The sequence below is a fragment of the Aethalodelphis obliquidens genome, unplaced genomic scaffold, assembly GCF_003676395.1.
Source record: "Aethalodelphis obliquidens isolate GAN/ISIS:26980383/991018 unplaced genomic scaffold, ASM367639v1 scaffold16, whole genome shotgun sequence".
In the NCBI taxonomy this organism is placed as follows: Eukaryota; Metazoa; Chordata; class Mammalia; order Artiodactyla; family Delphinidae; genus Aethalodelphis; species Aethalodelphis obliquidens.
Window position 1 is genome coordinate 22,761,162 of NW_020837960.1, and position 16,111 is coordinate 22,777,272.

Consider the following 16,111-nt stretch of genomic DNA (forward strand, 5'->3'; position numbering starts at 1 on the left):
AGCATCTCAGTCCCACGGTCCTGGTCTTCCCATGATAGAAATTTATCATTTCTCCATCCTGAATTAATTTCTTTCTTTCTGGTTTGCATTGTGTGCGTTTTGCATGAGTTCACATCTTGGGTCTCATACGAATCATCAGAGTCTAAACACCAGATTGCCCCCCAAAAGTGTTAGTATTCCGCTCCCGCGGAACAAGGACATATGGCATCTGCCCTCTCTCCCCAGAGGTATCACGAAACAATCTTTTAATATTTTCCAGAGGTCCAGGAAAATAAAAGGGAACTAAGAATGTTTTGAATGGCACACATTGCTTGCGGGGGTACATTCTGTCATATTTTAAAGGAGGAATATGTATTAAAAAGAGCAAGTACGCCTCTCCTCCGTTAATAATATGCTGTCACAGGGAAGGTTTTCCTGCAATAATGGATGTAGTAACGTTGCTGCAGAGGCTGTCCCTCCCCTGGTCCCGTGCCAGCACATCCCATCGTAGGGGATGCCAGGTCTGCTTCGATTTCTGCCTATCTCCCCATAGCAGTCTCGAGTGGCCTCAGGAGCCCCGAGGACATGCTAAAGGATGTCGGTGGACTTTTGAAGCTGTCTTGCGGAGCCTTTCGAAGCCCCAAAGAGAACTCAAGAAGCTGAAAAGCACTAAGAAGAGATCCGAGCACGGGTAGGGGGCTCACAATGAGATGCCCTTCATCCCTGGCTTCCTGGCTCTGTGTGGACTAATTACCGTTCAAGCCACGGGTACCGGCAATGCGATCGTGAGCAGGGACAGTGTCGCAGGTGGCTCCTGGCCCTCCTCCCCACCTGCACTGCTTGCACGTTTTGGCACCGTAGGCATCAGAACTGGATTAAAATTCTAGCTGCTCGTGATTCCCTCTTTCTCTCCTCCACCTCTAAACCCAAAGAACTGCACAACGAAAGCGCTGGCAATGAAGGTAGGCAGGCCCAAACCCACCCGAACGAGCTAAGACTTTAGCGTCAGCAACATGGGTTGCATCCACCTAGACAATCTTCAGAATTTTCAAGAACCGGGTACCTATAGTTGGAAAGCATTTCCTTCTGAAGTGGGATTTGGAGGATGAATCAGCATGAAGAACTTTAAGTATCTCTCAGCTACCTGACAGCGTTCTTTCCTTCCTAAAGATGCTCTGGCACCTGATAGCCATAGGGCCCAAGTTCAAATTCAAAATAAAACTCTACTCTGAAGATGTTTGACAAGACACTGGGATGCCTCAGTTTTCTGCTTTACAGAGGAGGCTGAGATTTAGCTTTTTTTTTTTTTTGCGGTACGCGGGCCTCTCACTGTTGCGGCCTCTCCCGTTGCGGAGCACAGGCTCCGGACGCGCAGGCTCAGCGGCCATGGCTCACGGACCCAGCCACTCCGCGGCATGTGGGATCTTCCCGGACCGGGGCACGAACCCGTGTCCCCTGTGTCGGCAGGCGGACTCTCAACCACTGCGCCACCAGGGAAGCCCTGAGATTTAGCCTTATTATGATTAATTGGTAAACAAAGGGTGTTGTTTACCAACCCCTCTTTCCTGGGGGAGAGGGTCTTTCTGTCACTGTCCTAACTGCCACCAGCCTCTGGAGTTTTCGCAACTCCACCAACATGTTTGGAGCCCCTGCTAGTTCAGGCCTATGCTGGGCCGTCTCCAGGGCTACAAAGAGAGTCAAGACGGGGCCCCTTTGCTTGAGAACCTGACGCGTAAGCAAAGGACTGCCTTGAAATTCAGTAAATGCCATGTCAGAGGAATGCCTGGGAAGCCACGTTTCCTCTTCCACATGATCTTGATAAAAATCTTCAAAACAGAGCAAACAACCAAAAGCCCGTTGGTCCAGAGCGCCCTTTTCATAAACATTCTGCTGCCCTCCAGGGCTGAGGGCAAGGGTGAGAAGAAGACTGCCCCAGGGCTGAGAATCATTCAGTTAAACAAGACAGCTTTCTCCAAACCATTTTTAGTACAAACCTGAAAAAGTAGATTTAGTCCAAGTTTGTAAAATTCAGACATTTCTCCCTAGTAGTTCGAGCTCTAGCCTTGGGTCAAACTTAATAGGAAAGTGACTTTACAAATTGAGTTCCTGTAGACAAGGAGAAAAACAAAGCTTGTTCTGCTGTTGCCGCTTTGGCTGCGGCATTTGAGGTTTCTGTAATTTCATGAAAGGTCAAGAATATAATTTCAGGAGCATACAAGCAAATGGCCTGGACGTTCCACAGCAACCCAGGTGTCTTCTCTTCTTCTCGACACACGGAACTGTAGACTCCTTGAGGTCAAAGACCAGGTCTCCATCACCTCTGTAGCCACCAAAGAACCATGCTCATGACTGCTTGCTGAATGATTACCTGCGGGCAGTGGTCCTCAGAGTTTAGGGTACGGAGGAAGGCAGGTATTTTATTTGAGGTTTTATTTCTTGCCAAATGTTTTCATTTACCAACTTAAAGCAAGCGGTGAAGTTCTTATTCTTATGGTGTACATTTAGTCCTAGCACCTGTTTTTAGTCTCATTTTCCAGATTCAGCTACTTTCCTATAATCATGCACTTCTAGTAATTAAGGATTTTATTGTGACTTTATAGTTCTGTCCTCAAGGAATCCAGAAAGAAACCTTTCAGTATTAATTTTGGTGGTCCTCCTCAGGGCTCACTGTCTGGTATAAAATATGGGTAAATCTAATTGAGTGTTTAATCCTATTTTGTAAGGTTCTGGGTAGTCAACCCACAAGGTCCTTTTTCCTAGTAAGCTCTAGGGCCACTGCAGCACAGGTTTGCTTGCATTTTCCCCTCAGCTGTAGGCTTAGCATCTAACCTGATTGTTTGGTGTCCTGGAAGCCAGTACACCCTCTTGTTCCCTGGGGATTCTGTTCCTTGTTTATCCGGCTGTAGAGGAGGATTTTCAGCCTTCCTGGGTCCCACACCAGCTCTTTGCTTTGAGTGTAGCAAGGCTGAAGTGTTGCTCATTCTAGGGAAACAGGATCAATTGGTAGCCATGGAGAGGACAAAGCCAAGAAATTCCTGGATCTTCTGACCAGCACCATCCCACATCCATCCCCTTTGTGGAGGCACTGAGTCCAAGTGTCGGCTTCATTCTAGCTCTCTGTACCTGCCTGGGACTGCTGGCTTTTATCAAAGCTGTCAGACCAAGAGTTCAGATTCCCTGCCATCAAATGAAACATCTTAAACTAGATAGGAAATTGCTCATGTATTCCAGTCTTACATTTGCTTTGTCATCATTTTTAGTGATTCACGAAAAGCAGAATCCAGAAACACTTCAGCTTTTAGTTTTCCTCGATTAAATATTTTCAAATTTGCAAACAGACCCTTCAGAAGCCTCTTAAGAAGAGTTACTGAAAGGGACCCTGTGCTCCTTCTGTGATGCGAGGATTCCCCTCGTAGATGAGTAATTTCACGTTCTCATTTATCTGTTTGCGCGTACATTTTAAACTTCTAATGGGAAGTATTTTGTTGGCCCTCTAACTGAAGTGCTTTTCCTCCACCCCCATCCCATAGTACACACACAGCCTTGCTGAAGGTCTGGCGTTTATGTGGGGTCGTCTAGCACCCCAAGCCCTGCACTTAGCCAAGGCTGACTCAGCCTTCCTCCATCATGTTCTCTGCCCACACGGGGGCCTGAAGAATCAACAGAGGCATCCTTGGGGCTCTCAGTCCATTTCTTCACAAGGCTGAGGCAATTCGGGTTGCGCTGGGTACCCTGCACCCGGGCAGGGGAGCCGCCCTGAGGCAGAGGGGTTTAACCTCCTCGCATCCGGACCACAGCGCTCTCTAGTGGAGAAAATCAGCTTCAAAATGATTGTTTCAATCTAGTTTCATTCCTCAGGTACAATTATAACAACTTGGTCAATGTTTACGGTTTTCTGCAGGCTAGGACCCTGAAGGTCCTGGAGGTATAGCGGAAGAAGTATTTTTAGAAGTAAATGACAGGAGTGGTTTCTAAGATGCCCTTGAAACACACTGTTAATATCTGGCCTCATGATGTGTTTGGAGGCTCATCACTTTCTTGCTCTTGCCGTAATGTACACCTAGGAAATTCTCCATACTGAAGCTTTTAAAACCCTATTTTAAACTTTCGTTCTTGATCAGCTTCACTCCCATTGTATTCATTTGGACCCCTAAAATTGGCCTTTATCTGTAGGTGAAAAGCTAGACTCTCTTGGTTTCCCCAGGAGATATGAAATGGCAGTGCTTGTGGAGTAGTGGTTTCTGACGATTATGAAGTATGCGTCGTGTCCTTTGACGGTAGACCTGTCGTGGTTGGCGCTGCAGTGTCTGGGAAATGCTAACACAAATGAGGAAGCTGTTTACAGCTGCAGTGTGACTAAGCCCTCCTTCCCACACCCACCGCGGAGGAGGGGCAATGTTGGCGGGGCTGCATGCGAAGCAGAGACCCCAAGAGTTCCAAGTTCTGACCTTAGTGCTGCCGTGAGGCTTTGGCAAAGCGAGTTCATTTTCATCGTCACCTCCATTTCACTTCTATCAAATGAGACAGCGATGAAAGGCCCAGGAGGTCACGGGATGCTCAGTTAATGGCTGTATCCCTTTCTATATTCCTTGAGCACCTCATCCGCTAGTTCTCCAGTGGAACACACAGGGGTGCAGACAACCCAAGTCTGAAGAGTGTGAACTGCGTCTTGAGAGTTGTCAGTGTGGCCGTGAGAGCCATTCAGAAAACTGTCACAGCTACACTTCACTTCGTGGAGAGAGAACTTCAAGAGAGACTGGGAAGAAGACGGGCAGAAACTCACATCCTGACCACACCACTTCAGAGGGAGGGGCAGAGCACAGCCACCTTGCAGGGGGACTTATGCATGGGACTAGCAATAGCAGCAATTTTATTACAAGTATGACAGTGTTAGCAGCTTGTGAATGTTTCTATGCTAGCATGTCCGTTGTTCTTACACTTGGTCAGCCCCTTAAAGTTCACTTATTTCTTTTAAAAAAGGAAAAGAGAATTTTTTACAAAGTAGTTACATCACAATGCAAGGTCAATGCGGTAAGAAATGAATCCTTAAGATGATGCAACAGATCTGAAATTAAGTTGTTTTTATTTTATTTTTTTTAAACTTTCTCTTTGCAGGTCGACTGCTAGGGAGTATGCTCTGAAAATTATCAAGAAAAGCAAGTGTCGAGGCAAAGTATGTATAAGGTTTATTCTTATGAAAATACAGTGTTTTGGAGGCAGAACGAAACACAAAGATGAGCTCCCGAATAAACATAAATTTACGCTAGGAGCTGTGGAACAGAATGTTGTATATGTATTAGGATATAACTTTATTCTATAAATATTCCTGGAATAAAAGTTAGTTGGAATGATTGGATGTTATTTCTGTTCTTTCTCTGTGTTTGCCGCTTTGCTTACTTCTTCTATTACTTTTGTGATCTAAGTTTCATTTCATCCTTCTATATGCAGTTATACTTAACATGGTAGGTTCTGAAATTACAAACATTTTCTGAGGACCTTCAACATCTCTTGGCAATTCTAGGCTATGTGAATATCAGAATTTAAGATAGAGTCTATATATTTTACCCAAAGTACATCTCCCTTGATCTTCAAATAGTATAGTTTTGTTCATTCGAGTCCGCTCCTCATGTATTTTGATGTGTATCTTGATTAAGGTAACTTTTGCCTTGAACAGGAGCACATGATCCAGAACGAGGTGTCTATTCTAAGAAGAGTGAAGCACCCCAATATCGTTCTTCTGATCGAAGAGATGGATGTACCAACTGAGCTGTATCTTGTCATGGAATTAGTAAAGGTGTGTATTTTGGAGAAAGAGATAAACCTGTACGAGGCGCCCCACTGTTCTATACAATAGAGCGCTCTCCTTTATTTCCTCCCACCAACATCCAGTCTCTTATTTCTGTGCATTGGCATAATGGTTAAGAGTATTAGCACTAGAATTATACTCAAAAGTTCAAGTCCCAGCCTTGACCTAAATAGCTCCCTGATCTTAGGCATACCTCTCTGTACCTCGGTTCTGTCCTATGTAAAATGAGGATAATAATTGCTAGGAATAAAAATGGCTAGGAATGCTATTGTGAGGGTAAGAGGGATGTCTTTCACCAGCTTCTGTGACACAGAAAGTATTAGATGCCAGTACAGTTGTGGTTATTGTTGTAGTAGAAGTCGTTCACTTTTCCAGGAACTACATCCAGAAGTATCATTATTATAAGAGCAGGCTTTAAACTTTTAGACACGACCATAATAGAAAAATAGCACCATCTTAATAATAATGTGAAGAGTCTACCACCTTTCGCTGAAGGTTACAATCTCATCCTGTCACATAAAATTAAGTTGTTATTCTCCTCAATCATAGGATATGGGAATGGCCAAATGTTGACGATGGTTGAGTCTAGGTGAAAGGTAACCCCCTTGTTCCCTCTACTTCCATACTTGAAAATTTCTTAATTAGAAGTTTTTAAAAATTGAATGTTTCATTTTCATGAAGTCATAGTTTTCTCAAGCCTTTTCTATTATGTTACTCTAACTGAAGGCATAAGTAATTTCTACTTTAGTTGTAAAGTGATATAAGTTAGTCACATCATCTTCTCCATCAGCGGTGTGCCAGTGAGCAGCTAGGGCTCCAGGAACCCTGTTTAGAATCGCTCAGCTGAGCTGGTGGTGGGAATCAGCACCCTGGAATATGGGGTTTCCTTTTGTAAAGATTTAAGACCAGGCAAGCATTTAATCAACTAATCTGTTACTATATAGAAGAATGTTCGTTCTAGGGCCTGTAAACTTTCATTATTCAGAATTTCTTTGCTTTACTTCTGTTGGCCTTTTTTAACTTAGTGGTTATTTATATTTATAGATGAAGCCTGTTCTTTTTCTACTTCAAGTTAAGATTTGTTTCTCTGAGGGTGAGGGCTTTTTTGTTTGTAGTAACACAGGTTACTGTCACGTTTGAGAGTAAGGGAGATAAAAATGCTAACCGTTTATTCCAACAAAGAAAGGTCAATTTCATTTATTCAGAAGATTTTCATGTTGGCACTTAATGACCAAATATAGTTTGGTAATTACCAACATTGTCGGTTAACAGCCTTTGTGAATTCTCTCTGGGTGCTGGGACTCCTCAGTTGAGCCACTGTATCGTACCCTTACATTTAGTCTGACCGAGAACCACCGTGAGGCCAGGTCTGAAAGCATCCCGAGAAGTGAAGGCCAACCCCAGGCTTGACCTGAAAGTCTCCCACGACATCCCCCCTGAGGAATTTCGCTTGGCCTGTGCTTGTCAAACCCTGAGAGGCCAGTAGGATGCCCAGGAGGGCCTGAAGCTGTAGGATAAATGAGGCCTGTGTTCCAGAAAACAGTGAAGTGACAGTTCTTAAGAGTGAAATTCCATAATGACTAAGAACGGGACTTCAGGCTTCTGGCTGCAGATGTAAGCACATGCACAGTGCTTGTGTGTTCAGAGGAAGGGAGGCCTGTGGACGGGGTGGCCCTGGGGCCCGTTGCTAAGGGATCATCACGAGTGAGAAAGACAAAGGGAGTAGAGGGGACACTGCAGGAAGCGGCTCTACTGAGGACGGGTATGGAGTGAGGAGGGAGTGTGACCTGTTCGGGTGACCAGGGAAGACATACCCTACCTGGAGCATTAATGTAACTGGTCTAGGTAGAGGCAGGAGATGAGGTTAAGCAAGTTGGAACGAAGGTTGGGGGCAGAGCGGGGAGAGCCGTGGGAAAGGAACGCTGATTTCATGACAAGAGAAAGAAACGTCGAGTGGGAAGGTGACAGTCCGTGCACACAGTGCTTTGCGTAAGGAGCCGGGGGACGGCCTAGAAGGCTGTGTCAGAGGCACGCCTTAAAGGGAGGACTGGTAAGATCTGTGGACTGATTTGCAGAAGGTGAAGAAGAAATGAGTTTACAGGCTGCCTGGAGCCTAGATAACCAGGACGATGGTGGAGCCTTGGGAGGGTGACCCCATACGGCCCTACACAGGGTCCGGCGTGCTGTTCACGCGAACCGCAGTGAAAACCCCACCTCCCGAGGTGGTATGGAAACAACTGCAAACCCGCACATAGCAGCCTTGCCTTGCGCGAGACAGAATGTTGAGGGGGAAAGTGTTCATTTGGAACAAAACGTATGTGCTTAGCTTGGGAACTGCTGCGGCTGAAGGGTCAGTGGGAGACACTCCCCTCCCCCGAGCAGAGATTATACAGAGTCACAGAGGGCCAGGTCAGGATTTGAAAATTGTCAGCCTACAAGCGCTCTATTTTGCGTTTGCTATTTAAAAAGAAAAATTAAACCTCTTAGCCCATTAGGGAACAGATGAACACAGTCAGCCACTGGGCTCGGCTCCCTGGGACCTCGTGTGCAAGAAGGATGCACACATTGTCAGTAAATCAGACCCAACTTCGCTGAAAGCATTTCAAATAAATGAATCTAAAATTGGAGCCTAAAATCTTTGTTTCACCAAATAACGATAAATTAGCCAGGAACAATGGAAACAAAAGTTCAGATGAATAATGGTACTAGAAAACTTTCTTTGAAATTTCTCCACCCTCCTTCCTCTCTTTCTCTTTCATCTTTGGAGTGACAGTTTCTGGTCCTTTTCTCTGTTCTTACAAAGAAGCACATTATTGAAAAAGAAAACACTACGCCCACTCCACGAGACCTAAATCTAGAGAAGAAGAGAATGTGTGTGTGTGTGTGCGTGCATGCGTGCGTGTGCGTGTGTGCGTGCGTGTGTGTGTGTGTGGTGGTAATTTCACAAGGCAGCAGAGCATTTTGATAAGGGTGCAGTTTGCAGTGTTACCTGTCTCTCATTTGGGGAGATTTGGGATTAAGAGTTTGACCTTCTGCTGGCGGTTGGCATGAGGCAGGTAGCACATGCCACCAGGATTCCCAGGTGTCACAAGGCCTCTGCCCTGGAGACCTGGCTCCGCTTCCCCTCCCTGGCTGGGAGTTTAAAGGCAGAGAATCCTCTCTCTTTCCTTTGAGCTCTGGAGGAAATGTCACTGGCTGTCACAGTGGGGAGAGAAATCACTATAAGGTCTCCGGGCCTTTGAGAGAGAGGTGGCAGGAAAAGCCCTCGGAACGCAGAGACCCTGAACGCATCCTTCACTCCCTTTGTAGCGTGTCACGCGCCTCTCCAGGCAGCGCCATTGGACCATCTGTTAATGTGCTTCTCCTCCTGCTGTTCTGTCTCAGGGAGGAGACCTCTTCGATGCCATCACTTCCACTAACAAATACACTGAGCGAGACGCCAGTGGGATGCTGTACAACCTGGCCAGCGCCATCAAATACCTGCACAGCGTCAACATCGTCCACCGTGACATCAAACCAGAGAATCTGCTGGTAAGAGGGATACCAACTGCAGGATGTCTTGAGTTCCAAGCATTCATGAGTGAATATGAGCATTTCTCTCTTTTTTTCTTTTCCATTTTCTTAACATCAAAAATGACTGTAGAGGCTGTTTTCCAGCTGGCCTTCAGTAACTAGCTGGAAACTAGTCTTTTAAGTTGATCTGTCAGGGTTAGTGTACCGTTAGGAGCACTTAATTTATTAGCAAATAAAAACCCAAGGCAGGGGGACAGGAATAGAGCTCAAGAAATCTAGGGCTGTGGTTAAGACCATGGGCCAGACCAGGCCAGTCATGAGGAGTATTTACACTTACATGATTTATCAACAGCACTTTGTGTTAGAAAGCTTCTACTTGGAAAAAAAAAAAAAAGATGGAAGCCTTTTTAGACTTTGTCTTAATCTCCCAATTTACATCCTAATAATCTGATCTCAGAGCTAAGAGAATAAATCATTGTGAGTTTTCAAGACACCAGCCCCTCAGCATAAAAATAACCATGATGAAGACAGATTTAAAGATCAGAGACATTTTGTCCTCCCTTTAGGCCCGTTTGGTTTGCTTTTCATGAACTTTGTATCTCTGGGGAAACACTGAGAGTTCTCCATGCAAGGAAAGGAGGATGCTCTCCTAATCCCATTGTTAAGGGGACAGTATTGAAAGAATTCAGGAGACAGAGGCTGGGCATCGGGGAGCTATAACTAGTGAATGTGGGAGTATCATAAATTTTGTTGGCTATTCAGGATGGAATTTTAATGAAATATATTCAGTTTCTCACCCCCACCCGAGATGCTAGTTCTTCTTTTACTTTCATTATCCAACCCCAAGAGTCATGTATTCTGTGACTGTTAGTTTGTCCATCTCTTCAGAAATCTGGGAAATGAGGATTCTCTTTCTAAAGCAGTGTTTCTCCAACGGTGGTCCAAAGACGCCCTGCATCAGAATTACTCCCAGATGCCTGTTAAAAATGTAAATTTCTGAGCTTCCCTGCAGCCCCACCAAATCAGAATCTGGTGACTGGTGACAGGGTGCAGATCTGCATTGCAGCCAGCTCCCCACGTGAGCTGAATGAACGCTCAAGTTTAACGGCAGATGAACAGCCCAACTCCCACCACCAATAAAGGCTGTTAAGACCTGCTTCTGTGGAGACCACCTGTGCTCACCCCATGCTAAGGGCTTCACTCTTGGTATTTCATTCCATCCTCACAACAGCCATACGGGGTAAGGTCTATTACTGTCCCATTTCACAGGTGAGGAAACGGGGTGCCTAGAAGTCGAAAGACCCCCTCGAGGTAATCACAGCTCTTAAGTGGAAGGGCCAAGGTCACAACCTATGTCCTACTCCAAAGCCCAGGCTTTTAACCACTAGACTACATAAAGCTGTGAATTAGGGAGAGAGGTTTTCTATGTGCTTGCTCTGTGCCGTGGACTGTGCCAGGGAACAGAGAGGCATATGCCTTCACAGAGGGGCATTCAGGTAGGAAAAGTAGGCATTCAAGAAATAAATACACAAGCAATTAGTTAATTGCAATTAAGTTAGTAATCTTGTAGCTACTGGCTAATGAAGGTGGTTGAGGTCAAATGATGGAGTTCTGACTTAATTGCCCCTCAAATTCCACATCTCCACAGTAGCCTAAACATTCTCTTCTGCATAGTGCCTTGTCTGCACTCATTCTTCCTGTGTCCTGACATATGTAGGATTGTCTCATGGGAACGGACTTACAACTGAGCCTTTGTTTAAAAATTTCTCTAAGCTCCAAAAATTCAGTGATTGAAAATTAAAGTTTCATTTTCCTTCCCGCTTTTGCAGTTCAGTTTTGTGTACCCATTGTTCAACCTGCTTTTCACCAGAGCACTGTTTCTATAAATGCCATAAATGGTTACATAGCAGTGTGCTTTTACTAAAATGACAATTTGCAGGATACTTTTTAAGTACTGTGCTCATTTGAACATATTTTAGTTTAAATTACCCCAAAAGAAAAAAAGTTATCTCCCTTTTTCCTTTCTTTTCTAATTTAAGAACGTGAAAAATGTATATATGCACATATATATATATATATATGTGTACACATATATATAGACAAAAACAAACGCACACACCATTACAGTCATTCATAATGCAGGTTTAAAATATATGTATGAAAAACTAAAGTAATTCTGCTTCTCCAGTATAGTAATTTCTTTCTATAGGAGAGTGGTAAGGATTGGTGATGTTTGCAGGGATAAATCTACTATAGGATAAAATCGGTAGAAGAATAGAATAATTTTAACAAAATTAGAATGACATCACTAATTGCACTTGAGACTTCTATTAACGTCATATTCTGTTGACCTTTATGTGGAAATAAGAGAGAATTGTCATGGGAAGCACAAAATCACATACTCAGGATTTATAGTCAGATGGACAAAACCAAGGGCTTCACCCTTCCATTGTCTAGTCTTCTGACCTTGAACAAGATACTTAACTTCTTTGAGCCTCCTTTAAGGGGACTGTATGAAGATAAAGAGATACCATGGGACTATTAGTTCCCTTCTTTTTTATTCCCCTTTTATTTGTAATGAAAATTAAATTATCCCTAAAAATAAAACTGTTTAACAGTACAATGTTACGTTGTAACAATCATTTTTCATCTTTTTTGACATTGCTTTTAAAATGTTACTATCTACCCAGGCATGGATTTGCCATCTTGTGGCAGAATGTAGAGCTAGAGACTATTTTTGGAAAAATGCTATAATAAATTTAATGCAGAGAGTTTCAATCCATTTTCTAACTACCGGGAAACTGAAAGAAAGAAAAAAGGCCTTACTGCACACTTTGCATTACTGTTTTATTAAGAGACCTCGAAAAACCCCTAAATTGTTAGACTGCTGATAAATTTTTGCTAATTAAGTATTTAATGTTTATTATAAGTAGCAAAGAAATATTTATAAATGTAGACATTTCAGCTATAGATTTCATTTTATATAGCATCATTGCATATGCAGAACTTTTAGAATTTTTTATTTTTCATTCTTATAGAACAATATACAAATATCGTAGCTTGGCCTTAAGGATCTATATTAATCATATGGATGGTTTATTCAAGTCTGAGTATTTGATCAAGTCACAGCATTTTAATGAGAAAATTTGACTTACAGTGATGTTTCCAGCTACATTTTAGGCAAAAACTGGGAACTGACCCAATACGAATAGCTCTTCTAATTTTATTATTGCATTGTTACTAAGGGTTTTTTCCTTAAATGAGTTAATCATGCCAGTGATTTTACGTGATTCTTTCTGCTTTAATCGTCAGGCCTGGTGCTCAGTGATCGTATGGATGAGTGACAGGTGAATGAGAGGGTGGATTAGATAAGAGAGTGAGTGAATGGTGATACTTCACATAATAGAGGACAGACCCACGGTGACAAGCCCTAGTCATTTCTCAATTCATCTATTACGTTGAGGACTTACGTAGGCCACAAACTAAAACTCTCTGAGTAGGGGGAGAGATTACAGTGCTTCCCCAGCTGCACTTATGCATGGAACCATTTTGTGTGTGGGTGGGTGGGTGCGAGTGCCATGATAGTTTATGACAAAAAGGAACCTTTTGCTTTAAAAAAAAACCAACAACCCATAAATTGTCTGAGATCAACTGCTTTCAGTTTACATGAGTCACCACTAGATGGCAAGCTTGTACCCTTGGCAGCAAAAATCATCAGTAGCAGCCTGTTTTTTTGCAGGGAGCTGGGAGGGTCTTTTTAAAATGTATTTGCAGATACCTCCTTCTTAGGAAAATTAAAGTCTTTATGGCAACAAATAACTGACATCACTAGTTTTTATTAGATTCCAGAAATAAACACAGTAATTTTCTTGAGATATAAAAATTTCTGTTCAAGAAACGTTTTGCTTCTAAACTCCTTAATACTGTCTGGGAGAAAGCAGTTTCTCAGGGTTACTGCTTCTCTTGGTCAGAAATTTCCTTTTAGCGACTCTCTGTCGAGGTGTTTGTGCCTGTTCCTCGCTGCCCATCAAAATGGCATGTGCAGCTAATGACCCTCATTTTCATGAAATGGGTCGAATCTAGTAATAAATTATCTTGTTTTCCCCCAAGTGATGACCATAGGTTGTGCTCCAGCTCTTCTTAGTTTCCACTTCAAGCCAACACGGAGCTCACCAGATAATGGATTTCCTTCTGCCTTAATCCCAGGACCCTTAATCCCCAAATAAACCCATTTTCTGATAGGATCACTAACTACACTGGGAGATAAGGCCAGTGCCACAGATGAAGCGCTGGAGGTTGTAAACAGAAACACATTTGAGTAGATTTGTAGTCAGTCCACTGCATGAGGAACTTGAGCCACCAGAGTGTTGATGAACGGATTGGGGACCACCCTGAGGAGGGAGCTGCAGGTCTCACAGGAGTCTGTCACCAGCCCCGCCCTAATCAGCATGCCAGTGGGCCGAGATGAAGATGTATTCTATATATCAAATGACAGACTTGAGATCCAAAACTATCTTTGGCTCCATAAAGGCCCCAAATCAGTAAGATGAAATTTAACAAGAGATAAACATAAATCTCTATAGACTAAGTTGGTTTTGGTATAGTTGTTTTAAGGACCATTGCAGAAAAACAGTGATGGGAAAATTTGGCCCAGTTTAAAGGCTATTCACTGACCATAAGTTCACTGTGAGTCTTAGTGTAACATGACTGCCACAAATACCAACGTGCCCTTAGACTCCTTTCACTGAAAGAGTGTCGCCATCAAGAGAGTCCCTGCCCTGCTTATGCCACGTGACACCAGGTGGGAGGGACCCGAACACATCACAGTCAGGGGCCTGGGTTCAGCCCAGAGAAGGGATGGTGAAAGTGGAACGGAGTGGCTCTCATCAAAGGTTGCCAGATGTAAGATGGGAGAACATTTTTGTGCTGTGTATGTGAGCAGTAAACTCAAGAGAAGACATTAATGACAGATTTGAGGTTGACATAAGGAACAACTTTCTAACAATTACACCTGTTTGAAAAGTCAATGGCTTTTTTTACAGGTCACTTGTAGTCATTGAAACTGTCCAAACAGAAACAGAATGATCGTTTTTCATAGGTGTTTAGAAAAAGAATTCCTTCTCTCTGAATTTGGTTAAAAGTTGAGGGAAAATAGAAGAAAAAGAACACTTTCCCCAAACATGATTTAATAGAATAATATGCCAGTTACTGTAATAAGCATTCGCTGAGGGCTCTTCTCCAAGGATCTGTGATTCCATCGGGGGAAGAAGGCAGGAAGTAAAAGTGTAGTGTGTCCCCAGGATTGACCAGCATCTGTCTGCTCTGCTAGCCATTTCTTCTGTCATTTAGGACTTGAGTAGTATCATTCACTTCATTTTTTTTTAAAACATCTTTATTGGAGTATAATTGCTTTACCATGGTGTGTTCATTCACTTCATTTTAAAATGACGTGGCCTTCCTGGACTAGCAAAGATTAATAATGATGATATACTGGGTTGGCAAATTTATGAGGATACCAATCATCTCATATGGATCAGTGCAAGATTAACTTGATGGAACCTTTCTGAAAGGTAGTTTGATAATATGTAACTAAAGCCTTAAATAATATGCACCCTATGACCAAGTAATTCTACTTCTAAAAATGTAACCTAAAGAAAAAGTGTCAGATACGTATACATACATAGGGATGGTCATCCCAGTGTTTTTTGGTATGGAAAGAAAAAAAAATATATATATATAGAAACAACTTACGTCAGGGCACTGATTTTTTAAATAATGATATGGAGGCAGGCGGACATCCTGGTTAGAATAATGGACTTGGACATGCCCGAGCTTAAGTTCTGGCTCTGCCACTTATTAGCTGTGTAACATTTGTCAAGTTACGTAACATCTCTGATCCTCAATTTTTTAATCTGCAAAATAGCAGTAATATTACTTAATGGTATTTTTGTGAAGATCAAATGGGATATTGAGCATGAAGTCCTAAACAGGAGGCCTGGCAGGGGCTCAATAAACAGCAGTGGTGGTAGTTTGGGGGATTATTATTATTATGGTGCATCCATACAGTGGAGTATCCAGCAGCCACTGAAAATCGTGATGTAAATATACGCTTATTCACTTGGGCAAACATTCAGGATATATTGTCCAGTGAAAAGAGAAAAACAGGAAAGGGAGAAAAAGAAAGCTCTTGGAAGTTTATACCCCAAAGGTTAACAGTGGCTATTTTCAGGTGTCAAGATTATGGGTGAGTTTAATTCCTTTCTTTCTGTAATTATCTGTCTTTTCTAATTTTCCTACAATGACATATTGGATATTCCTTGTGTGACAAAAATGTAACAGTTTTTAAGAATTGCAGTGACATTGAGTTTCCACAATTTTAACAAAATCCTGGGATGTGCAATTACTACAGAATCCAGAATGTGCATGTTTTGTGCATCTCACTGCAGCTGCATCGAACTCCTTTCTAGATAGTTTCAAGACTGTTTTAAAGGAGGGATGAGAATCAGGTTTCCTGGAGTTTCTATTCACTTCTCCATCTTCCCAGATATCTCTAGGGTAACACTTTGAGAAGCTATTTTATTTTTTCTTCTAATGTTGCCCCGCTTCTGACTTCTGTACAACTTTTACTATTTTTATTATTTCATCTAATTTTTTGTTTCATAAAGGTTTTACATGTGGGTATAAAATGAATTTGTGTTTTTTTTTTTTGAATTTGGTTCTTTTAAGAGTTAATTTTTTTTTTCCAGGAAGTTTAATTCAAAGTATGGAGACTATAAAGTGCATTTTGCAAAATAATTCCCTGCATAAATGTTG

At 42.6% G+C, this 16,111-nt stretch overlaps 1 protein-coding gene across 1 annotated transcript in view; it reads left to right on the top strand.

Moving 5' to 3' along the window:
• The window catches only part of DCLK1 (doublecortin like kinase 1), a 324,314-nt gene that overhangs the window by 270,758 nt on the left and 37,445 nt on the right, over window positions 1-16,111 (top strand). The window contains exons 9-11 of the mRNA XM_027116519.1: window positions 5,095-5,152; window positions 5,654-5,773; window positions 9,170-9,316. Coding sequence (XP_026972320.1) covers window positions 5,095-5,152; window positions 5,654-5,773; window positions 9,170-9,316 — 325 coding nt within the window. The remainder of the gene's footprint in view (window positions 1-5,094; window positions 5,153-5,653; window positions 5,774-9,169; window positions 9,317-16,111) is intronic.